A 27,562-nucleotide genomic window follows, 5' to 3' on the forward strand; every position below is an offset into this window, starting at 1 on the left:
TTCCAAAGGCACACATTCATACCACTCAGAGTGAAGAATTCTGGCACATATTTACTGGGATTCCCATCTCTGCCACCTCTCAATTGGCATAAGGGAGGTGGGTGGTTAGAAGATAGAAAAAGGAGATACCTTTGTCTCATTAACCTTTTAATCAAAGCCAAAAATGTCTTCATAATATGATGCCTGTACAAAAGGCACAACTCAGCCACTCTTGTTGAAGCTGAAATATATTAGTGGTAAAAAAAATGCTTAGTTCCACTTAATTTAAACGATAAACACTTAATAGTAAATTTGACAGGTTTTCCCTGTTGGATTGGCTGAACCAGGCGGGGACATTCACACCATGTCATTAGCTACTTCCTACTCACTTTTTGGTGGATGTCTGCAGCATTGCCTTGATTTCAGATCACCCATATACAGATTTAATTAAATCTAAAAAGGGCTTGTGTTTATATGCTGGGGATTAATAGTCCTGCGATGCTAACAGCCACTAGTATTCTCATGATAGAGCATTTGGAAGTTATTGAGGAGCAGAGAGGATTTTGTTCAGATAATTATGAAATAACTATTAAGGTAGAGGCACCTTTGAGCACTGCACCTAATTCTACTTCACCAATTTATATTGTATAATGTATACAATACAGTGTATTTTATTATTCTGTTACCTAAACTGGTACTTAACTTCAAAGCTTTGACAAAGCTGAAGGTCTTGCAAAACACTTCCTGGATGTTAATAGGAAATGGGAACTTTTTAAGATTTTCCATTGTAATATTCTATCAATGGAAAAAAAAAACATTAGAAAAAGTGGATAATGAGTCATCTTACTCAAGAAGATTATTTAACCTGTTTTCTTTCTCTTTCCAACTATATGTTGGACTATATGAATGTGTTCCTGTTGGGAATGGCCCTTTATAGGGTGCTTTCCCTCGACTTTTTGCTTTTCTCCTTCCCAGTTTTCCGCTAATCTGGATGCTAGCCTTAGGACTTAAAGCGCGTTTGACACTGCCATTCAGTGCCAAAGCGCTGTGCTCGTTATATATATATATATATATACTGGTGATGTATACATGATTGGCTGATTCGAGTTAGCTGTAAGTCCTTTGTAAATGGGTAAGACATATACTCAGGGCATGCACCTCGAATGCTCCCCCATAGGCCTGCAACACTAGTTGTGCATCCACAGAGGTAGCTCATTGATTGGGCCACAGGTTTGCCCTGGTGGGGCCTGTTTGCACAGGTTACTGTTACTCGGCTTGGCATTTGAAAAACGATGTGCTAAGGTTCTGCATGTCTCTTGCTATATCAGAGTTCTTTCTGGTGACAGGGTGCGGTGTTGAGAAGAGGTAGGGCATGTGCGAATGTGCGTTGCATGCAAGGGTCGTGAATGGCACTGGGTGGTGTGTTTGGTACGACAGGGCATGCTTTTCACATTGGATTAGCATGGGGGAATGTAAGGAAAGGGTATTGAGCTGTATTTCCTACAGGCAGAGTAGTAGCAGTATAGTGTTTGGTATCGATGAGTTCATGATGGCAAATCGTCTCCGGTAGTGCTAGTGGATTTGACGTTACGGTGGTAGAAATGTCATTTTGGAAAAGTAGGCATTTCAATGCTTGGGGCTCTGTGTGCCTGTCGGCCTGTCTCCAATTCATATGTGAGTGCTAGGGGGACAGCTACATCTGTGCATTCCTGATAGAAGGCCACAAACTAGGTGCTCAAGGAAAACTAGGGATCTCTCACTCTGAGGGACCTCTCTGGAATGGTTAAGTGGGGGTGGAATTGGCACCTGCATTCCAAGGGGCAGGGTCTTGGTCGCACTAAAGACAGTGATTAAACCTTCTGGGGTAGGATGGCAGGCAGGACAAAATTTAGAGAGTGCCTGTGAATTTCAAAGGTCGCCTTTCAAAGGACAATGTGGGTATAACTACTGGGGCTCTGGCCTCCGAAAGTAGAGACACTTGTGGATTTGGAAACATACTACGCTAGTTCGCGGCTGGGACATCGATATGAGGAATCATTAGGGCAGGAGGGACTGCAACTGGACAATCCGCAGACATGTGGTGGCCTGAAGCTTGTCGTGCTCCAGGAAGGGAACTATCACTTGGTGTATTGTGCCTGGATGTTACTGGCCTGCATCTAAGTGTAAGCTGTTGTGGCCTGTGTCCATAAGTACTCTTCCAAGGGCTGGTTGGCTGGCCTCCTGTCCACGAGATCCCAGGGACACAAAGGATCTCACAGTTTCCACAAGATCTTAAGGACCTCACAGGGTGTGGTGGAAACTGGTGAAATTGATTGCTGGTTGGTACAAGGACCGTCCTGGTGTTCGCCATCATCACACTATGCAGAAGAGTGTGCTCGTAAAGATCAGCAGCCGCCTGAGGTGCCGCGACATCAGGAGTTCTAGGAGTGCGGGGTAGCTTGCAGAGTCCAAGGGACCTGTGCTTGCAACCAAGGGGACCTGTGCTAGCTTGCACTCTGGAGCATGTGGTGTCCAAGGGGAGTTGGGGGAGCCTGAGCCAGCAGCTGAGACTGTCTTCGACTTCCAGATCGGGAGAACAACAGTGCCTGACATTGCAGGCTCCAATCGAGGTCTTTGGCTACCTCTCCCTGGATCCACGCCACAAGGAATTTTGTTGTGGAGAACATCGTGACAAGGCCCGAGGGGTTTCATGTGCCTTGTGGACACCTACAGCTGACTGTCCGGGGCAGTTCACAACTGCTTGAGGGGAAAACATTTCTCCAGACTTGGAAGTGTGCCAGCTTCCTCTGTCACAACCTTTTGTCTACGGGGGATAGCGATCCAGCACTTGTGCAGGTACCGCCGCCGGGCACCTGGAGGTGTAATCAGGATGGTCAAAACTAATTAAATGTTCTGTGTTAGGTGGTTCTGACTGTCTAGTCAACGGGGCACCAGCAGGGGCAATGTGTATTGTTGGCTGGTGTAGCTGAGTGACTGAGGGGGCTGGGTCACGAGGCGTGGCGCTAGACCTGTGACTGTTTGACCTTTCTGCTAATGGGAAAGTTCGACAACTGCATATATTTGTAAAGTGTATGTACAATGTGTATCTCATTTTGATTTCAATAGGGAATTTCAATAATTGCATATAACTGCAAAGTGCATATACAATGTGTATCTTGTTTTGATTTCAGTCTTTGTGTAATACAAAGACAAGTGTTTTATACATATGGTGTGGAGTCTTTTAAGGCATGTGCAGTGTGTTTGTTGCAAGAGTGTTGTTGTGCCAATACTTTACACCTGTGCCCTGAGGATAAGCCTGACTGCTCGGTGCCAAGCTACCCAAGGGTGAGCACAGGTTATTGGACACATGTAATATACTCATCCTATTTGGAACGATGGAATCTGACTGAGTTCGATGCGTCCCAGCCAGCCCAAAACGGCTGGGTCTAACAGTTCCTATATATGTACTGCATGAAATTATAATTGCATTGTTTGCTTCCAACTGCTCGTCAAGGCATATTTAATGAAATCGGGGTATGAAAATTTAATGTTAGTGTCTTCAAGAGCTTCTGCAAATGATCGTCCGCTTAATGAAGAAAAAACGTGATTCCAGGCACTTCATATGAAATGCAGAATTCCCAATTCATCATATTTCGGTCTGCAAGAAGCTTAGGTGATAAACAGTGTCAACGATTTCATAAGAATTCAGTCAACAGCCAAAATTCATAATACATCGGCTTAGTCAATTTATGGTGCATTATCCAACAGATCATGTGTTCAAATGAGTTTACGGTTCGCATCTGTCACAGATATTTAACTCATGATTTTGTAATTTCTTTCATATGTAATAATTTAATAACAGTGCGAAAACGTTTGTAGAAAAGGAGAAAGTTAAGAGCTCTATTTGTCCGAATGTGTAGAAAGGAAAGAGATTGTTCAAGCAAAACGAAACCAAAACACCGTTATTTGATACAGTGCCCTACCTGTCCTTCCACAATCCACTTGGAGATTGACGTCTTTCCGTCATAACCAGGTCTAAACTGAAGGGTAGCAGACCGTGGGCTGATGTTCGAAATTACCAGATTGGATGGGGAACCCGGTAGTTCTAGAGAAAACAAGAAAGAGCCACTTAATCTTAGCCTTTGGGATTAAGACTATTTGGAAATTGGAACTCCTATGTCAATGATACATCCCAGTGTCTTGCAATTCAAAATAAGCACTTGAGGCCTTATTAGGAGAAGTTCACATTGGTGCACACATCTAACAAAATTCATTTTGCGCTTTTTTTTCACTACTCCCACATATTTAAAGGGGAAAAAATACTTCACTGGTCTATTTACTTGAATATTTTTATAGAGAGCATACATAGACAAAACATACTGTGAAACCAATGCAAAATGTTACATAATGCCTTTATTGCTTATTTTATTTGTCATTGTGTACTTAAGAAAATCAGGTTAACAAGGCCAATTTCTGTAGGTTACATAATAACAAATGATTGAAATAGTTTTAACACAGATCCCTCTTTGATAGCCAACAATGTATTTGCTCCATTTCTTACTAAGTTAACACAGCAAAGTATACTGCAAAACATTTTTACTATCTTTTTTGCCCTTGTGCCCAACTGTATTTTAGAGCAAATGCTGATGCTCCAATCTACAGTATACAAGTAACAAAATTGATACAATAAGTCTTCACTCTTCTCTGTGGCCCAAAGCAAAACTTTACATCACATGGCCTCTGGCGATCATTTGCCGTCTTAGTACATATCTGCAGGTTATATCTGCAAAAAGTATGACCAAGTTCAGCTCAACCCGTAGTTTATTTTAAGGATGCTCTATTTACTTATCTGCTTCATGCGGCTTATGGGCATTCTTTATACATTCACTGACTGCTAGAAATACTTTTTTTTGTTTTTTAATTTTTGTTTGTTTTGCAATTACATTCAATCCATAATTTAAGCTTTTACTTTTCCTATTCTTATATTTTTATGTTTGAGTAAGGTATGTTCTTTTTTCTAATTTTTAGCACTTTCCATCTTTTTTTAAATAACTTTTTTGAAAATTAATTTTCCCTTTGCTTTAATTCAACACAAAACTGTTAATCAATCCATTGTTTGACCCTAATTATCTTCGAGTTAAGATGGACTCGCACATCTACCAATTAGGCTGCACGCGGATCTGATCCACCATTTTTATCTCTCGGAAGGTGGCCCATGTTGCCCTGAGTCAGTGCACCCTTTAGGACTCAGACACACCCTCTTGCCATTTGCTAATATGTTTTTTAACGACTAAATTGTGACTAGATCTCCAGATTGAAAGTATATTTACATGCGGCAGGGCATTATTGCCCACTCTAACACAAATTTTTCAGGTTTATTTGTGTTCCTCTTTGTTCCCTCTTTAGATATCTCGAGACGACTTCCAGGCAGACTATTTATAAGCATGTCCCTAATGCCATGGAATCGTTCATCTTCTAACCTGCCTTGTATCTCTAAACCGAAGATATTATTTCAATTTATATTTTTAAGTTTTAAATTTAACTTTAAATTAACTTTCCTTTCAAGGTGTGATTCCTCTATCCAACAAGCATCGCCCTTTCTACAATCTCTTTTTTTCAAGATACTATTTGTTTCTATATACATTTCTCTGAAAAATAACAAAACAAAATCGCACTCATACTGCGATATGTGTTTTTATTTTTGTGTGTAAATTCTAACATTGGTGTTGCTTATGGTAAATTTATTTGACTATATTCTGTCACCTAAGAGTACTATATCTCCTAAATAACGAAAATGGAATGTCACTGAAACATTACTGATGTTGTTATGACGCTTACGACACAGCACCAGGCATGCCTTCAAGAATCTGGTTGCCTGGTAGTAGTCAAGTATAGGGAACAGACTACAAGCTGCAGTGAAGAGCAAGACTTTCTGCTGGAAAGGAGCTGAGGTACTGGAGCAGGAACCAAGCTTATTGATGGAGCTCCTAGACAGCTACTAACGTTCAAAGGGATTTTCTTTCTGATGAGCAGCTGGAATACGTGCAGGACAATGGTTGGATTCATGTCAACTTTATGGTCCACTGTTAGCCATGATAACATCAATGACTGCTTGACGTAATAACATTCTCCTTGACGGGAAGATTATTTTTCCTTGAGATTTTAGCAATATCTGATATGGGGAGTCATTTACCACCAGCCACAGTAAATTTGACAGAGCTGGCTAGGAAACTGTCAACAACTAACATAAGCTCTTGGCAAGCACTACTTTGTTATCCATAGCTTTAACTAGCCAAGGCTGTCAGTGATGCCGCGTCCAGATTTTACGTGCTATTTTCAGGTTTGATGTTAGCCAAGATCTTTTGATCTTAGTAAAATTACATGCATAATCTACTTACTTTCAGAGGCTTTCAGCCAGCATTCTTCACCCATCGCATCGGTCTGTTGCTGTAACATTCGCATTTTTATTCTGCCCAGGCCAGCATAGGGCAATGGGTTAGCCCACTTCAGCCATTGGCCAACTTCACTGTGAGTGACGCCAATCTGCCCTTTCACAAGGAGAACACCCACAAAGTAGTTCCTTTCAATGTCAGGGACTATTATGACATTGTGTGCTATTTGGGAACCAAAAATGTTTTTCCTTTTTTCTATTTTTTTTTTAAATATCGGTGAGAGCTTAGCAACTCACACAACAATGTCTTATAAAAACCGGAGCAACATTTGCTAAAACTTTAGTCCGTAGATGTATGCAGAATTTGATGGGAGGAGTTCATGGTGTTGCTTTCGTGAACGTTTTTTTCCTTTCTTTGAGATGTGTTCCTAAGACCCCAATAGGGTCTCAAAAGCTTTAGATAACATGAGAAAAAAATCTCATGGTGGGTAGGACATCACTGACTAAGCTATATTGAATAGGCTTCCACTGCTGAAGACCAAACACTCAAAGAAGTAAAATAAAAGGGCTGAATCCCTAATAAAAGATGGTCCAGAATCCCCAGGTAAAAGACACTCCCATAAAGGCAAAGCTAATGGCTGTTTACATGGACTGGAAAAAACAGTAGGCTGGCTAGGATGTCCAGCAATGATGTACGCTAAGAAGTGTGGGTGAAGGCCTTCTGCTTATGGTACATCTAGTCACATGCAGCCCTTGTTTACTATGTCCATAAGAAATTTCCAATCGCAGCAGAATGTGGAAAAACGTCCTAAATGTTAGGGAGCCATGATGCAAAAGTTCATATGAAACGGGCAAAAGACAGTTTTACTTTCAAGGTGAGGTAACGTGGATAATCGCCCAGATGCCAAGATTGTTCAGTTGACTTCTTCCTCCTTTTTATACCAAAGTAGTCCCTTAGTGATGTCACAGCGGTACACAGGGGGTTCCTCATGAGAGCCGCCCTACGCTGCTTTCTTAGCTTATCTGCCCTAAAGGAGAGATCCTACCTCCGTCTATCAAAGTGGTGTTCAATGTCAATGCCCTTATACGACTTGGCACCTCTTATAAGACTGTCACCTCAGGTGCTGATACTGGATTTATTGATGGGGACAGTTCATTAGTGTAATTTGTTCTGCCCCACAAACAAATTAATTACACCCAGTGCAATCAGTTGCTTTCCCAGACCGGTGTTTTTCAATCACTGACCAGCGTTGGATTGGAAACACCACCGGAGGATTAAAAGAACGAAAAAGTCCTTGCAAACAGACCATTGAACGCGATCTCGAGAGCCCCGGAATGGAAAGCCATGCAATCTGACAATTTTACTTTCAGATTAGTCCTTTCCGTTTAATAAAGGGGCATCGGTCAGCAGATTTGCATTGCAATTCGGCACTTATTGCATAACGCGTGCACAATCACCTCAGCGAGCCCTCTTCTTTATTGGCACCCTCGGGATAGGTCACAGCTGAAGCTGAGCGAGCTGATATTTCATTTATAAATTCATAAACTGAATGAAATTAATTAAAAAAGGTCACAAGGACAGAAATTACTTAGAGCAGAAATGCAGCTATCTACTTTCAGCAAGCAGACTTTTCCCCTCCCATTACAATATAGCGCCGAACTGTAGACGTCAGGTGCACAGTTCTTCGACAAACAGTCAGAGGTGGGCTGGGTGCCTCATGAGGGCCATATTTATTTTGGGTCTTACCGGGAGGAACGCCGGAGGAAATAGTTGACGGGGTGACCATTCCACTTCCTTTAGACGTCACTGCGGCAACCTCAATGGTGTATGTAGTTAGAGCGGACAGCCCAGTAATTCTGTACTCGTGTGTTGTATTTATTAAGGTGTGTGTGACACGAGAACCATTCTTGTTGTAGACTTCCCACGAAATCTGATAACCTAAAAAAACAACAACAAAAAAACAGAACAGTCAAGAGTACATTAGGGTACTAGAATCCCATTCCGCTCGTAGCCTTAACAGTTTAGGATCAGGCGCGCAACACCCATTGGACTCAGCTAGTAATTCTACTTAGCACACAGTTGTGACTATCACCAGACTTACAAGTCTTATCAACTGAGCCCTATTTAGTGTGTATATAATGCGGTATACACTCTAAATTGGGCGACAGGACATCCACCAATTTTTGTCAGAAGGTACACATCAACCAAACTCAGAATAACACTTAAAGTCTCCTTGCTTGGCCCCGTACCGATACCTGCGGGAATCCTATGCTCTTTCATTCTACGGTATTATTCATGTGTACAACAGTTCCTTGGTTCTTCAGAGAAGCAAGAGCGGCCTCTTTGATATGGTAACTTGAAGCAAGATAATGGCTCCATCCAAACCTCACTTTATAAGTATGGCACAGGGTACAACAAGACAACAAAACTACCTATCACTGCTTAGAGGTTTTACAGATTTTTTCCTCTTTCATGCAATGTATTATAACTTGTCCCATCTATTACCAAACTCAGGCAATTTTGGCAGATATGGAAAATGAAGTACTGGTAGGAAAATGTTTTATCCAGTATTGGAAGAAATGTGGAGGACATGACCTAGACATAAACTCGAGAATTCTAGTTACATTGTCTGCTACTCAGCCTCTAACCACTATCCCCCATTTCCTACTTTATTAGAAGCTGACTAGGGGGCAGTCTCATTGAAGGGACTTCAGCCTAATGACATGTGCAGTAGGCAGACCATCAAACCCATATCACTGCTTTGGGGTGCTCATGAAAATTTATTTGAGTCCCATTTACTGCGTGCAATTGAATACCCCTTAACTGTTTGTTATCAGGGCTTTTATTTTTATTTTCTAGTTTGCAACTGTGAACTGCTTTATCTGCTGCCAAATTTTCTAAAATTACAAATTGGTTAGTGGAAAGGTCTTCGAGCACCCATGCCTTCAGCGGCAACAATACCCAAAGATTTTGAGCTTTTATCCAGTTAATTAAAGTCAAAGAACTGTGAGCCACATTTGAACCAAGAATGTGCTCCTTTAAGGTGATACAGCCTTCATGTCCAATGCTATTGATATGGTAAGCATCCTATGTGCCGCATTATCCTGCCGATGAGCATTTTGATGCTTCCACTGCAGTAACAAACGTGGCAGATACTGTTGGTAAAATGCTCTTCGGCAGGGTGGAAAGAGAAAGCACGAGGTATTGAGTGGCAGCCCCTGTAAATATAAACAACCCGGGGCAATCACTGTGGGGAAATCATCTAGACCTAGAGTGCAGCGGTGTTTGCCCCGTTGTGAAATAGCCGTAAATATATTGATACAACACCTGAAAAAAGTTCTGCCCTGGGAACCCTAGCTTCTTCTCCAACTCCTCACCACTAACTTGAGTCCTTGCAGACACTTTATCCTACCCTGTGCCTTTTTTTAGAATACTTCGACCATGGGGCTCTTATTTCTGTTTTCCCTCGCTTTCCACCTTCTGTCTAAAATGTCTGCACTTTATCCAGATCATTTTAGACATTTGTCCTGCTTGATCTACACATTTCTCGGTCTCCCGGCTGTGTCTGCTATTCCAGCCTTCACCTTAAAGTCAAATGGCAGCTTGCATCCATCACATCAAGGTCATTTTAAGCCTGATGTGTCACTCTCCAGGCAAAACTGTCTACAAAATGTGGTCACTTACGGCTTTTCAGATGTTGTTTTTATGCAATGGTCTTTTTTTGACTTTAAGGCCAAATATAGCCTTTGGTTAGTGGAGCTGCGAAAAAGCAGGAGACTGACATTTCTGATCGATGCCTGCTTTAGTGCAGTGCAACATCACTGACAACAATCTGCTCTAAAGGCGCAGCTATAGGCAGCTATTCTTTAATGGCCGGTAGAGACCGCTACATCGGGCTCTAAGGCTATGTTACAGGACATGCATATGCACTGTCACTAAAATTAGTCATGCATTTTGGCATCATGAGTCAAAAGTAGCAATCTAGCACTACTCTATAAGGACATCTCCCTCTTCCTATTTTAAGATTGATGTCCAATTAGTAGTCCAAGGGCCGACATGGATCTTTAATTCACAGAATCCTTCACCTACATATGTTAGTCAAATTTGCACTAGTGATGTGGGGAATAAGACCTGTCATTCTCGTCTTGAGGCACGTAAGTTTGCAGTATGTACTATATACCTAGTCATTGTTATATTTATTAAGACTGGGGTAAAATAAAAATAAAATAAAAACAAATGCTTGCAATAAGCAGTAACTGCGATCAGATTCCATTACCTGGCCAGATTCCAAAAACTTCACTGGTGGAAAGTAGTTTTGCACCAAAATGAGCAACAAATGAGCAGTGCAAAAAATAACATCTGCAGCAACCTCCATATACAAAAACATCTGAAACAGCCAGTGCTGAAAACAATGCTTTGTTGCACTTTTGGGGCGCAGCAGTTATTTTTTGGACTGGTTGGTTGATGCACTGTTCTGTAATATAGGCCCAAAAGAAATAAATGAGGTTAACTAATTATTAATAAACTTGCAAAAGTCAAGATGACTCAAACAAGTAAAAGAATAAAAAGGGTGCAGGTGATTCTAAAATGACTCATTAAGTAACCATTCAGAGTGAGAAACAACATGGAACAAGAGAGCTCAGGTGTGTGTGCTCAGACAACATTTCGGAGAAGACAATTCCATATTTCCACTTCGCATTTCAGCCCAGTCAAAACAGAACATCACCACTGACAAGACACTGTTGCAAAATCATAGTATAGAGAGCATGTATTAATATAGAGGGAACCACCTGGGTAACCATGGCTCCAAACACTAAATGAATATTTAAATTAAAGCTAATCAGAAGCACTCAGGTACCTTGGCAGGATATATCGGCGAGTGCTCACCCTTGATAAAATGCAGTGTCTGAGAGTCAGGAGTTCGAATTTCATCAATACAGTCTCATCCTGTTACAAGGTGCGTAAATTGAGTCCCATAAATTAAGTAATTAAGGAATCAGTTATTTACAGCGCCTAGAAACGGTACGTTATATGAAACACAATTTTATAAAATATGCCATTTAAAATTACTTTGCACACTGGATCAGACTGTCCCTGTATGTTTAAGGGAATGTCCTTTATTCTGTGGATTATTCTGGTACAGGTTATCACTGGCAAGAAACTGACCACAGGATACATGCCTAGCACTTTAAAACGCTGCATGAGCGACTTTAAGTTGCACATTGAGTAGCACTGGGCAAGAGGGCCTTAGTCAGGCATGCGCAGAACCTGATAACAGTGCGTGAAGCAATTTAAGCATTTCAATTTGAGGATATTCGAAAAAGGCCCCCGGGAAGGCTGCTTGCCGGTTGGCTCGCTAGGCATTCGTTTCTTAGCTTTTGAGGGTGCTAATAAAGTCCTTTCTGGTTATTGGAGGTTACCGCTGATAACGCCCATATGTTCTGTGCACCTAGCCCCCTAGAACAGTGTTTAGTTTGTAAAAAAAAAAAAAAAAAAAATGCCAGGGCCCTCGCTAGAAGGCCACTACAGCTTGCACCACCTGTTGCCTCTGCCAATGGGGCCAATGACAGCATCAACAGACTCCTAATCATCACACACACTCTTAAAAGCGCGACAATTCCTGGACCCCAAAGCTATACAACGGCCTGGGTGGTAAGTATGAATCATTTTTTATTGTATATTGACTTAAGAAACAGTTGTTGTGCTCATCTGTAAATTCGACTGACAGCGCCACCATATGGCAGACTGTCATAAGTGCCAGTGTTGACAATTAAGTGACCTGCCGAGCACCGGAAACCACCGGCTCAAATTAAGCACTGCCCTAGAAGTACCACAAAAAAACAGCTGAGTGGCCATGGTACAAGTCTACCCCGCCCCACTAATAAACTGGTGACAAACTATAGCTCTCCTGGGGGTCTCAACACAAATATTTGCTGGGGCCAGTATGTTTGCATTCCTTCTGTGCACAAAGGTCAGTGTTTGCCCTTTTAGGTATTAATAATGTTTGTCTGCGGATACAGTTGTCGAATGATGACCGTACATTGCTAACTATTTTAAGGTGCGGGGTCTTTTTATTTGTAAGTTAGTGATGGCTCCTATATCATTATAACGACTTTAATTAATTGCGCAATAAAAGTAATTCCAATTCTTACCACAAGAGACATACATAATGAATGCTTAAATATTAAAGTATTATTCCTCTGGCCCCAAAGCTAAGTACTGAATGCATGCGGTCTTGTACTGCAGGTGACAGGTTCATTTTAGCTCATGGCTGCGGTTTGCAGAATTCCGAACGCCAAGCAGAACTTGACCACGTACATGTACCACACAAGGTCTGACTCAAAGGAGACCGAGAGTTGGAAAGGACTTTCAAACGTGGAGGGTACATAAATCTGTTGTTTTACCGAGACCGCCAGCACGCGGCCCGATTCCCTCCAAGCAACCCTTGGAACGAGCATTTTGATTGGCTGCCGCGCAATAGCCGAAAGGCACTGTGCTAGGCTCCTGGACTTCCTGGCAACCAATCCCGCAAACTGCTGCTGCCTAACTGAGACTAACGACCAACAGGCTTTCAGAAATAATTTTCTGTTGATCTTGAGTAAATCCCCTCCGAGGAAGCAGCGCATCCAATCAGAAACTGTCTATCTACATTCTGGCCCTCATAAATCAGCGTTTACCAGGGAGGGTGGGAAATGCTGAACTCTACAGTGAGAGTAGTAGACAATTTAAAAAAGCTAACTGGCGTGTTTTTCTCTCCTATTACCTGCAGCAAAATATAAAACTGAAAAAGAAATATATTATCTGGCTAAAAGACAATAATAAAGTGGGACCTTTCAAAACCACTCCAGTGTCTTCTAAATCAGGCTTTACAAAATCTGAAACCAAACGGGCCAGTGAAGGGTGCAGACCCCAACAGATGCTTCCCTGGAAGCAAGAAAAGTAAACCTTGTTATAGGATTCTGAGTCATTAGACGCATGGATTGACGACAAAATGGCAGGTAATGCGGATGCTCCATAGCAGATCCATGGTTCCAGTCTTGGCACTAGAATATAGCGGTTATGCATGTCTGGTGTGCACGCATTCAATGGCAATTCACTCTTTCATTCATGTATGTCTATGCTAGAAAAGCATGCACATTTCTGCAGCAATTCTGAGGAAACCTAAATCACTGCCCGATCATGGAAGGAGGGACTTAGCTACCAATAGCGCTGTAGGTTCTGTGGCATCAGGGGGGCGCTGCAACCAAATGATGGCTCTCTTATTATACAAACAATGGGATGTGGCCAATTTTCTTTGCTCGCATTAGGGACTTCGAAAATTTGCAAAGTCAATTATGAGAGCCATTGGTTTTTGGTTGCAGATTTTCTGGAGGCACAGCGCACCGTTGTCCACAAGAAAAGCTTTTTTTGGGTGACTCTGAGTTGTCCTTCACTGTGTAAAGAAAAACGAAAAGTAAAACGATATGCTCCAACTTGGGCCACACGCTGAGGCTCAATTAATGCCCATTGCGCTACTTCTTATGGCACCGAAATGTGACTGGCTACGGTCATCAAAATCATATGCATGTGTTGGCACTGATTCTGTTTGAATCTTATCCTTGATGCAGCCAAGACTTGAGGTAATTCTAAACTAGTATGGAACGCAACTAGCTAATGGCAGAGAGCTTACATTATTGTATCCTGGAGGGGTAGGCTCCTGACTCATTTTAGGGTAGAAAGTTCTATGCAGGTGCTGGTTTTCTGCAGGCCACAGAGATGCCATCTTTAGAGAGCCCGGGAGGAAGCGCAAAGACGTATCGCTTAGACAGAGGGAGGGATGAGGTAAAAAGGTAACCCTGGGACAAGTCTGAAGTGAGTGATGTACCTGCAGTCAGATGACTGGCGTGCTTGTGAAAACATCTAGCAAAATGTGAGTGTGAATGGTCTGGAAACGTACAAAGTTTTGTTAACTCAATCTCAAACGAATGCTGAGTGAGGAACTCTGTCTTTGGCCTAGTTGCATGGCGTGGGGCTTACAGCGAGAGACTCTAGCATTGGACGGACACAGAGAAGGATGACCCATCTAAGGGCAGACTGGATCATTGAACCCCAGAACTGGGAGGTTTGGCACTAGCCGGGGTCTTAGCCACCAGGACGCAGATTTCCAGTCACCATCTTGGTGCCAACATACCGCTATTTCACAAAGTGCGAGGATGGTGAGAAAAACCTTAGGAGAATGACAAGCTGCAGATCATCGCTGACAGGGCTACCAACAGCAGTGGGTGAGTTTGGACACCTGACATTGACCAACACTCATATCACAATGGAAGAGAGCCAGTGTTTGTATTATCCTTTTGGGATTTGGAGGAAAGATCTCTCACCAGCTCAGATCTTTCAATGCTGCATCATTAGTGACTATTTACTATTTCAGAGTATTCCACTATAGACAGTAGCGCCCCCTGTCTTTAGTGATAGAAAATAAATATCAGAATGAAATGTTTGTAAGAGATATGAGTGCTGATCGACACCAGCTCTAATGTTTCTGCTAGTGGGCTATGTGTCAAAATTACTGGGAAGTGCTTTGGATTAAGATGCTCTGATTAACTGGGATGTAAGTTGCATTGTTGTGTGAAACGGAGTGTGTAAGCTGGGAATCTGGCCCGGGATGCTGACTTAACTAGTGTACAAGAACCAGTCTGGTCCCTTTCGGAGTCCACAAAGAACTGCAGGAGTCTCCCTGGTCTATGTCTGCCTCTAGTTTTAGATTTTTGGTCAAATATGTCCTGAGCAGAAGAAAGAAGGGCGGAAGGAACAGTAATCTGTCTTCTCATTGGATCCGCTCTCACAAGACCCTTGGGCTGGCTCTGAGTTGGTGAACAGAATGTCTAATATACCCACGAGCCCCATGGGCATATGCTGCGTGCTTTGCCTGGGACAGACGTACCACTCCAGCCTTAACTGGCTGCCCGCTGCTGCCTTCTTGTGCGGGTGCGCATTGGCATTTTTTTTTAGTGTGGAAATTCTGCAAGTCTAATTTTTACATTTGGCTTCGAGGCAGCTTTAGCAATTGAGCCAGCCTCATAGTTTTCAAAACTGTATTAATAAAAATAAATACAAAGAGGGATTTTCGTTAAGCACTGTTCAACCACTGGTTTGTTTAAGTGTTTCTGACATTTTGTGCCTGCCAACACAACACACACTGCTTTGGGCAATGGGTCAGTCCACCACAAGCATTGGTTCTCTTCCATTGAGAGTATTAGCACTTTAGCTGGCCACCTAAAAAAAAGAGTGCACTACAATGACATGCCTGCTGTTCCTGGCCACGCCTTTATTTTTACATTTGTCATTTTTTCTGCACAATAAATATATTTTAAAGAAAGGAAGAATACAGAAATACAAAACATTGCACGGTTGTCATGGCCAGGCCTTTTGGCTTTGCCATTGCTTGTTTAAAATTAGGATTACCAAAACTCAATTTTGATTTCCTGTTTTAATACCTTATTTACCATCATAGATGCAACAGTTTTAGGGTTTTAAGTTAGTGGGACCTATATTGATGTCTTCTTTGGCATGGATGAATACTCAAAAATATAATCTATTGATAAGTTCAATTATGGAACAATCTTTAAAATCTTGTTTCCCAATTGGCTGGCTTAATATTATAAATCCTGCGCAATGTCCTTATGGCGTATAAGGTTTCAGATGATTTTAGGTCCTATTTATTTATTTTTAAAAACGTAAATAATTGAGATTTTCACAAAATCCATAAAATGCTTTTAATTTCCATACAAATGAACACTTCTGTCAGAAGTCCAAGACCTTGGCTTTGCCTCTCCTCTAGGGACCTCGTATAGAACAAAATTTGTCACGTTTGCAGTTTACACTCTAGGAAAACCAAATTTTATTTCCGATACTAAAACATGAAAACAAGGAATACACCATAACACGTAATAAAAACACGCAATTCACGTGTGCACCTGTAATCAAACTTCCAAAGCACTGCCTGATCAGTGCACACCATTTCATGTTATAATTCTGAGCATAGTTCAGCGCAGACTTTTCTGCAGGAGTCATTTCTGAGCCAAAAAGGCAATTTTTCATTCGCTATGAAAGTCTTAAGTAAATAATGTGCTGCTGAATAAATCACGCTGATGTCCTAAGGAGACAACACAACTCAAATAAGCCACATTAGCAAGTGTGGGGGAAAAAGCTTGATTAAAGAGCTGGCAGAAAGTCAAAACACAGAAACACCAAAAGCATCTCCGGTGCAATAGCATAAACGCGCTGAAGGCTAGACCGGGGCGCTGGAAACGAGGAACAACCAATATTCGATTAAATTCACATTAAAGTGGCCACAGAAATGCAATTCGGCGACTTCGGGCTGCAAACGCCAGGAACTGCAGAACTGCGAAACACAAATGCCAGCACCTTCATTGAATTATAAGCGCCAGTATGACCGGTTTTAACAATGCCTGTCGGATAAGGACATTTGTAGTTCTCAGCCAAATCGACCCCTTACACCTACAACACCCGAGCAATATAACTAAATTGAGCCAACAAACATCACTTGAACAGAAGTCCTTGTGGATGGGGATTTCCAGGTACTGACACTCTTCAAAACATGGTTCAGAGACCAATCGAGCACCACATTTGATGACCTTATGCCACGAGTGTTATCTGTAACAAGCATTGGCAACACCAATAGGTCTAGCTTTAAAGGAATGTTGTATCATTTTTGTTTTTTTTGTTGCATATTTATATAGCGCGAACTCGACCCGAAGGTATTGGAGCGTTTTACATTACACATTCAGGCACGGGGAGATTAAGTGATTTGCCCAGAATCACAGGATAATGTGAAGCATTACAAGTAAATGGCCTATGCACTTTTGTGGAGGCAAAGAACTGTAGACTAAGATTGGTGTAGGTTAAAAGGTCAGGTCTTGGTTGCACTGTCAAGCCAGACCTAATGATACATGTATGTTAATGACTGCCTTGCTCTCATCTGTGCTGCTGCCAGAGAAAGACAAACATCATAAATTATTTGGTATCTAAGATACATTTACAGCATTACAATGTCATGTGTGTGCCACTGAAAATTCAAGCTCAGCCAGCTGGATGAACAAAATGATCACAGCTGGTGGAGGACAAGCACTTTTTGGGGAAGCACACAACTTCTGACCAATCAAAAGATGTACTCCTGGCTCCCAATGTGTAGGAAGGGCCAAGTCCCTCTCTAGTAGTGCTTAATTAACTATCTGGCGACAGCTGCGCCCTCAAGCCAGTTTATTTAAACAATGAATCCGAATGGGTGGTAGGCCATCCGGTCTCACACGTTTTATCATTGGTACATAAGTCCAAGAGCTAAGCTTCTCTTCCTTGCTGGGGGTAACAGGAGAGCTTGTTGGCCCCCAAGGACCGTTAGCATCGAAGTGGACTTCATCCCCCAGCCAGCAGTGTGCCAGGAGGTGCAGTTGAAGAGTGGTGGAGAAAAGGGGTGTGGTCTCCACAGACCTTTCAGCAATACCGCAGTGTGGGATTACTGGAGGTAACAGTTGGGCTTGTTGGCCCCCAAGGACCACCCAGTAAGTCCCACACAGCGGGGACAAAGGGACCACATCCCCCACCCAGCAGTGCACCAGGAGATGCATTTGCAGAGTGGTGGAGAAAGGGGGTGGGGCCTCCGGAGATTTACCATTCCCGCAAATGTTTTCAAAAAACTTATTTTATAATTTATTACGGATGGGAGGCTGCATGGCCCTCCTCCCCGACCGATATCAGCACCAGGGACCCCATCCCTCAGGGCCCGACCTTTCTTTAAAAAAATTCTTATGAAGATTGAAGAGAGGAGGGCCGAGCGCCCCCCCCCCCCCTCCCAGGCCAAATTCAGCCCCAGGTACCCCATACCCCTGGGCCCAGCACTTTTATTTTATTTAGAAAATCTAGATATATAAAAAAGGGTAGGGACCTCCCCCCTCCCGGGCCAATTTCGGCCCCGGGGACCCTATCTCCAGGAGCCCAGCCTCTCTTCTTGGTGCCCTGGTCCCACCTAGGGCACCCAGTTACTTATGTTGGGGACCGCAAGGGGAGCCCCAAGGCTCCGCGGTCCCTGCCGGCTCCCCGCATCCTGTGGGAGTCGGCATTGCTTTGAGAGAGGAGCTGCTGAACATGCAGCTCCCTCTCGGTCAAAGCAATTGGGCTCCGCTTTGAGCAAGCGAGAGCAAAATACTCTTGCTCGCTAGAAGCAGAGCACAGGTTGCTATGGCCTGGAGGGGCAGTAAAGCTCCCTCCAAACCATAGCAAACGGCTGTGTCCCAGGGGTGGGCAGGGCATCCTGGGACATTGCAGGAGCCGGCTCTGGGGGGTGGCGGTCCCCAGTACCATGTATGGAGTGGCCCCCTCCTTTCTCACAATTCGCTCTGTGCGAGGTGGTGGTCCCTGGGACTGTGGGGAGGCCACGCGGCTCCCGCATTCACAATGACAAAAGACCTGGGGAGGGGGCGGTAACCAGGGCTGCGGAGGGCGGGGGGGGAGCGTGCGGCCTCCCCCTATATTAATTAAAAGTAAAGCCCCGGGGAGGTGGTGACCCCGGGTTGCCGAGGTCCGCGTGGTCCCCCGCTTTGTTTAAAGATAAAGCTCTGAGGAGGTGGCGGTCCCCGGGTATGCTTTCATAAAAAAATAAGCCGCAGGGAGGTGGTGGTCCCCGGGGCAGCGGGGGAGGCCATACGATCTTCGCCTGTATTTTCCCTTTTATCAGGCCCGGAGAGGTGGTGGTCCCTAGGACATCAATGAGCCCAGAAGTGGGGTACTGTGTATCCCCCTCCTTTACTATAATGTCCTGGAACCTGGCCCACCCGGGGCCCGATTAGAAACAAAGCGTGTCAGCCTACGGATAAAGAACCCAAATAAAAGACAAACACAAATAAAAAAGATCTATTAGTCTTATTCTGGATACATTTTCTGTGTATTCATGTTTGTTTGTTGCCTCTCTTTTTGGTTGAAATGTCTCTACTGCACGGCCAATGAGCAGCTGTCCATTAGAGTTGGGCAACTTGGTTTTGGTAACACAGTGATAACTTCAGGTGGTGCAGCATTGGGTCCCCTGCTGCCATAATTTGTTCAGTAGATATAAGAGTACACGTATCCTGGTCATATAAGGCGAGGATACCGTCTTATGGATGGCCTACTAGGGCGAGATCCAGGTCCACCTTGAAACATATGTATATATGTACTTTCTGGATCAAGCATAACAGTAGCACTAACAATCATTATCAAGGTGTCACGCTTAGGATTATTACTCTCCAAGCGTGGAAACATGTGCTGGATAGTATTGGCTCTTCGATGAGACACTACGTTTCAGTCTCAATCGTATGGATTGGATAGAAATGTAGCAAACACACGGCCAACCTGACCCCGGCTCACATATTCATGCACCAGGACCTCCCAACTGTTTTTTAAATTTATTAAGGAGGAGACCGAGCATAACTTCAACTTGCTTTGAATCAATTCATTTGAGACATCTAAGCGGTTTATACTATTCACTATTTGCTTTTATTTGCCCAAGCCCCCAATAAAGTATCCGTCAGTGCCTCATTAAAGGGAAGAAGGGGCTTGGGTTCAAAGAATGGTCTGGTGTATCACGGATACCCCTTGCATGGACCCACTCATTTGCTACAACTAGAGCCAACAAACTAATTCAGAATCATCTGCCTCCTCCGCTTGCAGAGTACAATAAGGACTACACCAAGATTCTTCTCTGTCTCATCTACTCTTAGATTCACTTTTAGATCCGCACCATTCCCATATCAGATGTACGTGGAAACCACGTAGCAGCCCATTTCTCAGGAGAACTTTGTGAAGAGACATGCAACTATAACATTGTATTAAACCGGGCTGACAAAATCTGCCTACACCAACCTAGCTCTGACCGTGCAAAGCCAGACACGAAAGCTCTAAACTGGCTTTCTGTCAAAGCCAAGATCAAATTCAAGATACTTTGTATTACGATCGAAGCATATTAGGGAAATGGTTCAGGTTACCTCCACTAACTTGACATCCACCTCAGCTCATCTGACCCAACAAACACCCCCTGAAGCCTGAAGCACAGAGGAAGATTTGTTTGGGTTCAGCGCCCAAGCTATGGAATACCTAGTGCTTGGATAAGAGAAGAATCCAACTAACTACAATTCAGAAAACTTCCTAAAATGTTTCTTTTCTGACTGGTATTCAATGATACTTCCACCCTCAAAGGTACAATTGAAGAATGTTAGATCCAAGCCCTTCCTGTGCACTCAGCTTTTCTCCAACTCCTTCAGTTCCAGCTTTTCTCAGTCACCTTGGTTTTGGTTTTCAAGCGCACACTTAAGAAGCCTATAGACCACAAAGCACTTTGTAAAAGATCTAAATGAATAAAAATAAATAAATAGGGTTGTGTTGTTGAAGCACATCTAGAGCTGATGGAATGATTGTTGCTGCCCTAGCCAGAGACATTTGTCTGCACCATTGAGTTGGGTAACAATAAACATCTGTTATTCAGCGCCAGGACACCTTCGGGTAATGGTGCGCTTTACAAATACACCTGTTATGTTATGTTATTCAACTGGTATTCTATTATATATGCTGCTAAGAGCCAGTTTAGTGGCTGCCACAACTTGCCTGTAGCTCATTATGGAGCCACCTAGTATAACAATGAGCTGGCACTAGTTATACCGGTTTCATTCCACAGGAATATTTTAAACACCTAAAGGTAGATGACGGAAACAGTCTTGCACTGCAGCAACTTTGTGACATGTAAATATGACTATAGACTTGAAGAACAAGTTACTTACCTTCGGTAATGATATATCTGTAAGAAACATTAGTTAGTTAGATTCCTCACCTTAGAATATCCCCATGCGTCAGACTGGATCCGGAAAGATTTTTCGTCAGCAACACCCTTGCGCGTCGCTAGGCGTCGTCTGCGGCTCCGCGTCCGTCGTCGGCGTCGTGCGCCGGGATGACATCGTCGGAGTACTTAGACGCCACCCTCGCTCGCTGACGTCAGTTCTTGTGCATAGCTTTCCGCGCCAGGAACGCAGAGCCATGCAAGAGACCGACACTGGTGCCTAAAATTTCTAGGGCCCTGAAAGGGATAACCTCAACCCTAGATATCAGTTCCCAGAACAGGGAGGATGGGTGGGTCGGTGAGGAATCTAACTAACTAATGTTTCTTACAGATATATCGTTACCGAAGGTAAGTAACTTGTTCATCTGAAAGAAACACGTTAGTTAGATTCCTCACCTTAGAATAGATACCCCAGCAATACCAACCCCGGTGGTGGGTCTGCAAACCAAGATCACACCAGAAAGTCCTGGAGAACAGAACGGCCAAAGAAGCCGTCTCTCCGCACTTAGCTGTTCAGGCAATAATGTTTAGCAAATGTGTGCAGCGAGGCCCACGTTGCTGCCTGACAGATGTCCTGCAAGGGGACTCACCGGCCCCGGGCAGTTGTCGCCACTGTGGCCCGAGTGGAATGAGCCCTCAGCCCTACAGGAGGTTCCTTTTTAGCCAAGGAGTAACAAGCTTTGATACACAAAACGACCCACCGAGAGATGGTTCGCTTGTGCACCGCCCGCCCCTTCTTAGCGCCCACGTAGCCAACAAAGAGTTGGTCGTCCACCCGGAACTGCTTGGTGCGGTCCAAATAAAAGGACAGCGCCCGTTTTGGGTCCAGACGGTGGAGCCTCTCTTCCTCTTTCGAAGGATGCGGAGGGGGAAAGAAGGTGGGCAACGTAACAGACTGCCCGATGTGAAAGGCACTTACGACCTTAGGGAGAAAGGAAGGACGAGTCCTGAGAACAACTTTGTCCGGATGGACAGAAAGAAAAGGAGGCTTAGAAGAGAGAGCCTGGAGCTCGCTCACCCTTTTAGCAGAGGTGATGGCTACCAGGAAAGCAGTCTTAAGCGTCAAGAGATGAAGGGGACAGTTATGAAGTGGCTCAAAAGGAGCGCACATCAGAAACGTCAAGACCAGATTCAAATCCCACTGAGGCATTACGAAAGGGACAGGAGGAAACATGTGAGTAATGCCCTTAAAGAAGCGAGAAACAACAGAGGATTTGAAAAGAGAAGGCTGATCAGGAAGCCGCAAGAAAGCAGAAATAGCAGAAGGATAACCTTTAAGGGTGCCCAGAGCAGAGCCCTGCTGGGCCATGGAAAGAAGAAAGAGGAGAACCTCAGAGAGAGGGACGGAAAGGGGATCCACAGCCTTTGCTGTGCACCATGCCACAAATTTGTTCCACCTGCAGGCGTATACCGATTTTGTGGAGGGACGCCTGGCTGCCAGAATAACATTACAGACTTCAGGAGGCAAGTCAAATGGCATCAACTGCCGCCGCTCAATCTCCACGCATGGAGGTGGAGGCTGGACAGGTTCGGGTGGAGGACCGTTCCCTGCTGCTGTGACAGAAGGTCCTCCTGAAGAGGCAGTCGTATCGGGGAATCGATCGACAGACTGAGTAGCTCGGGATACCAGAATCTTCGTGCCCAATCCGGAGCCACCAAGATGACTTGGGCCCGGTCGCGCTTGATCTTCTTCAGCACTCTGGGCAGAAGTGGTATAGGCGGAAAGGCGTACAACAGATCGCAACTCCACTCACGACGGAAGGCGTCCCCGAGCGAGTGCCGCCTTGGAAACTCCAACGCGCAGAACTGCTGACATTGCGCATTCTCTTGGGTGGCGAATAGATCTAACCAAGGCTCTCCCCACTGCCGAAAGAGGCCTTGCGTCACGTCCGAGTTTAGACGCCATTTGTGATCTATCATGCACCGGCGGCTGAGTTCGTCCGCTCTGGCGTTCAGATAGCCCGCCAGATGTTGAACCACCAGGGTGATCCCCTGATGTTCCAGCCATGTCCAGAGGCGCAGAGCCTCCTGACAAAGGGTCCACGACCCCACCCCGCCTTGTTTGTTGCAATACCTCATGGCAGTGGTGTTGTCCGTGAACACCTGCAGGTAACGCCGGTGGGCCGGCAGGACGGGGATGTGGAAATAAGCGTCCTGCAAGTCCAACGCTACCATCCAGTCTCCAGGGTCTAGGGCAGTCAGAACCTGAGCTACAGTGAGCATCTTGAACTTCTCCTTCCGGAGGAAGGTGTTGACGCTCCTGAGGTCCAAGATAGGGCGTAGGCCCCCTTTGCCCTTCTTGGGAACCAGAAGGTAGTGGGAATAACAACCACGACCTACTTCTGTACCAGGAACGCGCTCGATGGCCCCCTTGGCCAAGAGGGCCGTAACTACCTCCTGCAGAAGTTGCAAGTGATCCCCCGAAATTCGGTGGCACTGAGGTGGCATGGCTGGAGGGGTCGCCTCGAAGGGGAGGGAGTAGCCCCTTCGGACGATTTGCAGCACCCACCTGTCCGATGTGATGGTGCGCCAGTGGAGCAGGTGATGGCGAACTCTGCCTCCCACTGGCGTGGAATGGGCCTGAAAGCTCGGACTAGGAGGGCTTTGAGGCGGATGCCGCTGGGGTAGATGTGGACGGACCGGCCCGTTGTTACCCGGCGATAATTATCCTCACACTAAGAACGCTGAGTGATAATTATCGCCGGGTGTTGCTGATATGCCCCTATATTTGTTCAATCTCATCCCAGTCCCACCATCGCAAACATGTGTTTGCCAAACTAATATCCTTACTCACTGGATTAGTGTGCGGGGTGGTCATCATAGATTAAATTGGGAGACTCTCACTGTCCATAGCATCAGTTACTTATGCACTTGAACTGGGTGGTGGCAACCCTGTATCCAATGGTCCTTACTCGCGTTCTCAATGAAGGGGGGAGGGATGAAAATTACACAGGACGCCCCCATCATTTTGCATTACGCCACTGGATAGTTTGTGTACCAGAGGAAATAAGTGCACTACGCAGCAGCCTCCAGCCTGAGTGCAAGTGCTTTACTTACACTTGGTAGGTAGCCTCGAGCAGCCCTCGCCCCCATCTTGCACCCCAGCCCGGTAGAGACAGCCACGCGGGAGCTTTGAGGTAACACACAATAACAGTTTAAACTGCGGACTGATAGACAACCAAAGCTGTTCCAAGCAGGGTAATTTTGGTGCACCTTCTGTGGGGATGCGCTCTGTCGGGCAGGTGCAGGCCCCACCCCAACTCGCTTTACTGGCTCCAGAAAAAACCCTCTTTTTCCTAAGTTAAAATTTCAGGGTCAGGTTCAGGACTTTTTATCTTAGTTTTATTGTGAATCAATACGTTTCTCTTAATTTGCTCTTATGAACTGTAGAGCGGGGTCACCGGAAATTAGCCGCATCAATCCCCCACCCGTTTGAGGTGGCCCTTTATTCTCCCACTTTTTGGCGTGGCCTGGCCCTCAGCATCTGCACTGCAAGTAAATACGGTCTGTTTTTAGTACTACTCTTTTATGAGCGCCTTCTACTTTCATGTTATGCACATCAATGTTCGCATGGGCTCCCAATTTCAGAAAAGTGATGCTTGCAAACGTCATGACAACCATCCTCCCCCGTTGAGAAGTCAGCCACTTCAGCTGCTGCACTTATCTGATTTGACACTGAAAGGCACTAATTGGCATGTTTTTAGCAAAGTGTAACAAAAATTACCACAGCCATTTGGTGTACCTTCCCAACATAGCTGTTGCACTTGCTGACCTCTGCAGACCTTCTGTCCTGCCCAGAGCCGGCCTTTGATACGATAGCGACATGGCACCAACACAAACAGAAGCTTAACAAATCCCTAACACAAACAGAAACAAAACATTATGTGCAGACACAAATGTATAGTTCCAAAATCGTAAAATCCTATTATTACGTTTATAATACAGGTCTTCTGGTCTTTTGATATTCTGTAATCACTAGAGCACACCTTTTTTTTGTTTAGATTTCCAACTCGTTAAAAAGAAGTTTCTACCCACCCTTAAAACTCTTAATATCCATAATATCCTTCTAACTTTAGATGTCCCTTCCTTTACTAGTAATGACTTGAATAGATTTACTCTCTTCTTGTTTCAAGTTAATTCTCGCTCCTGTCTTGATTCTCCAAACAAACCTCTTCCGAAAACTGGCAAAGCATAGGGCACCCAACCAAGAAATCAAATATATCACAGTCCCAGACCGAACAGGCAAACAGTAGCTAAAATGCAATCCGAACATCTTTTTAGGGGACAGATACAGCTTCATTAATATGCCGTTGAATGAGCCGATACTTCTAGTCAGGTCTCAGATTCCTCACACTTATTCTTGCTTTTACCCAGGATGACTGCCACACGTCAACTCCCAATTTTGTTATGCTAATCAATCTGCACTTTTGGGTAATTTTACATTTTCCTTTTTCGTAAGACATGGTTTGTAAATAGCTGCAGCTCTACACAAGACCCATTCTTCTGTTCTTCACTGTGGAACACAGTCCTTAGGAGAGAGCCCTGCCTCACTGTAACACTGTCTGCTGGTGCACTGGAGATTGTATAAACTTTCGAAAGCAGTAAAAAGTCAGGACTTTGAGAGCTCCAACTCACTTCTTCTCATACCACCCAAACGGAAAAAGAAATCCTCTCAAACTCGCTCATTCTCTGGAAACGCACCTAGGACCTGGAACGGACTCCCTATAGATCTTCACTGCAATCCCTACTTTTCCTCCTTCAAACGGGACCTTAAATACCTTCTGCTCAACAAATACTTCAACACGCACACAAACCGAGCTATGTTCCCAAAGCTCACACCCAAGCCATTGTCAGTGAAATTGCTCTCCCCCCTCGCAGCTCCACCATCAAGTGAAGCCTTCCCCCACGCCCCTGCACTCTCAAGTGCTGGTGTTTGAGGCCCTCCTCCACCCGCAGGTTTTACCTGCGCCTCATCCCTGGTGGTCCAGTGGACCTCTGTCTCCTTTCTCTCGCTCAGTTCTTTCTCTCCGTTTTCACTTGGTTTTCACTGATTTTAATTTGCCCCTTTTACTCTCCTTCTGTGTCTTTCCTCCGTTTTCTCCAGTTTTTTTACTGATTTCAATCTCCCCCTTTCACTCTTCCTCTGTGTCTCTCCTCCGTTTTCACTCGTTTTTTACTGATTTCAATCTCCCCCTTTCACTCCTCTGTCTTTCCTCCGTTTTCACTCGTTTTTCACTGATTTAATCTTCCCCTCTCACACTCCTTCTGTGTCTTTCCCCACTTTTCTTGCACCTTTCACTGCCTCATTTTCACTCTTTCCTCTCTTTTTGCCTTTTCTGCCCGTTTTCCCTGCTGATGCTGCCCCCGCGGCCCCTCCCCTCCAGCACGACCAACGCGACCGGCCCAATCCAGCTCCCCTCGCCGCTTCCGCCTCCCAGCTGTCCAGCCCTCCCCGACCCCCTACTAAATGGGAGCTGCTGGCGCACCAAAGGCAAGCCCGTCCACGACCCTACCGCGACCAGCGCCAGGAACCCTGGACCTCCTCAACGCCAACGCTACGACCCAGCGGCACTCCACGCTCTCAACCCAGGACACAACAACAACTGCAAGCTAGCATCACCAGCCGACACCCACGGACTCTTCAGCTGTCACCGCTGCCGGCACACCTGCAGCACTGCCAAGACCACGGACCCAGCGCAACCCACCCGCAAGACCACAACCCAACCGAAGACCCTGCAATGCATCCTCCTCAACGTCCAATCCCTCCACAAACACGCCACCGAAATCTGGGACCTCCTCGACAGCACCACCCCGGACGTAGCGTTCTTCACCGAAACATGGACCAACACCACCTCGGGACCGGACATCGCCATCGCCATTCCCCAAGGATACAAGATCTCCAGGAAGGACCGCCCCACCTGCCTGGGAGGAGGAATCGCCATCATCCACAAATTCAACCTCCGTCTGAGCACACTCCCCGATGAGCCCACAGACCTAATGGAACATCATCACTTCAAGATACTGGCCAGCCCTACCACCACCCTCCGAGGAACCCTCATCTACCGTCCCCCTGGACCCTGCAGACTTTTCGCTAACTCCATCACGGACATCATCTCCCCACATGCCATTGCGTCCATCAACTACACCTACTGGGAGACCTCAACTTCCACCTCGACAACCAACTGCACCAGCACCACATCCCTCCTGGACAACCTCCACAACATTGGACTCCACCAGATAGTGACCGAACCCATGCACTCAGCAGGACACACCCTCGACCCCCTCTTCACAACAGGTAACTCCATCACCTTCAGTCACACCACCGAACTCCCATGGACTGACCATCGATGTG

At 45.0% G+C, this 27,562-nt stretch overlaps 1 protein-coding gene across 2 annotated transcripts in view; it reads right to left on the reverse strand.

Annotated features, from left to right (window-relative positions):
• SDK1 (sidekick cell adhesion molecule 1) overlaps nt 1–27,562 on the reverse strand; it is a 2,285,003-nt gene that overhangs the window by 615,957 nt on the left and 1,641,484 nt on the right. For both annotated transcript variants that reach the window (XM_085629198.1, XM_085629197.1), the window contains 2 exons: nt 8,097–8,288; nt 3,942–4,063 (listed from right to left, as the gene is read on the reverse strand). In XM_085629198.1, coding sequence (XP_085485324.1) covers nt 3,942–4,063; nt 8,097–8,288 — 314 coding nt within the window. The remainder of the gene's footprint in view (nt 1–3,941; nt 4,064–8,096; nt 8,289–27,562) is intronic.

This window comes from Triturus cristatus, chromosome 10 (genome assembly GCF_964204655.1).
Source record: "Triturus cristatus chromosome 10, aTriCri1.1, whole genome shotgun sequence".
Lineage (NCBI taxonomy): Eukaryota > Metazoa > Chordata > Amphibia > Caudata > Salamandridae > Triturus > Triturus cristatus.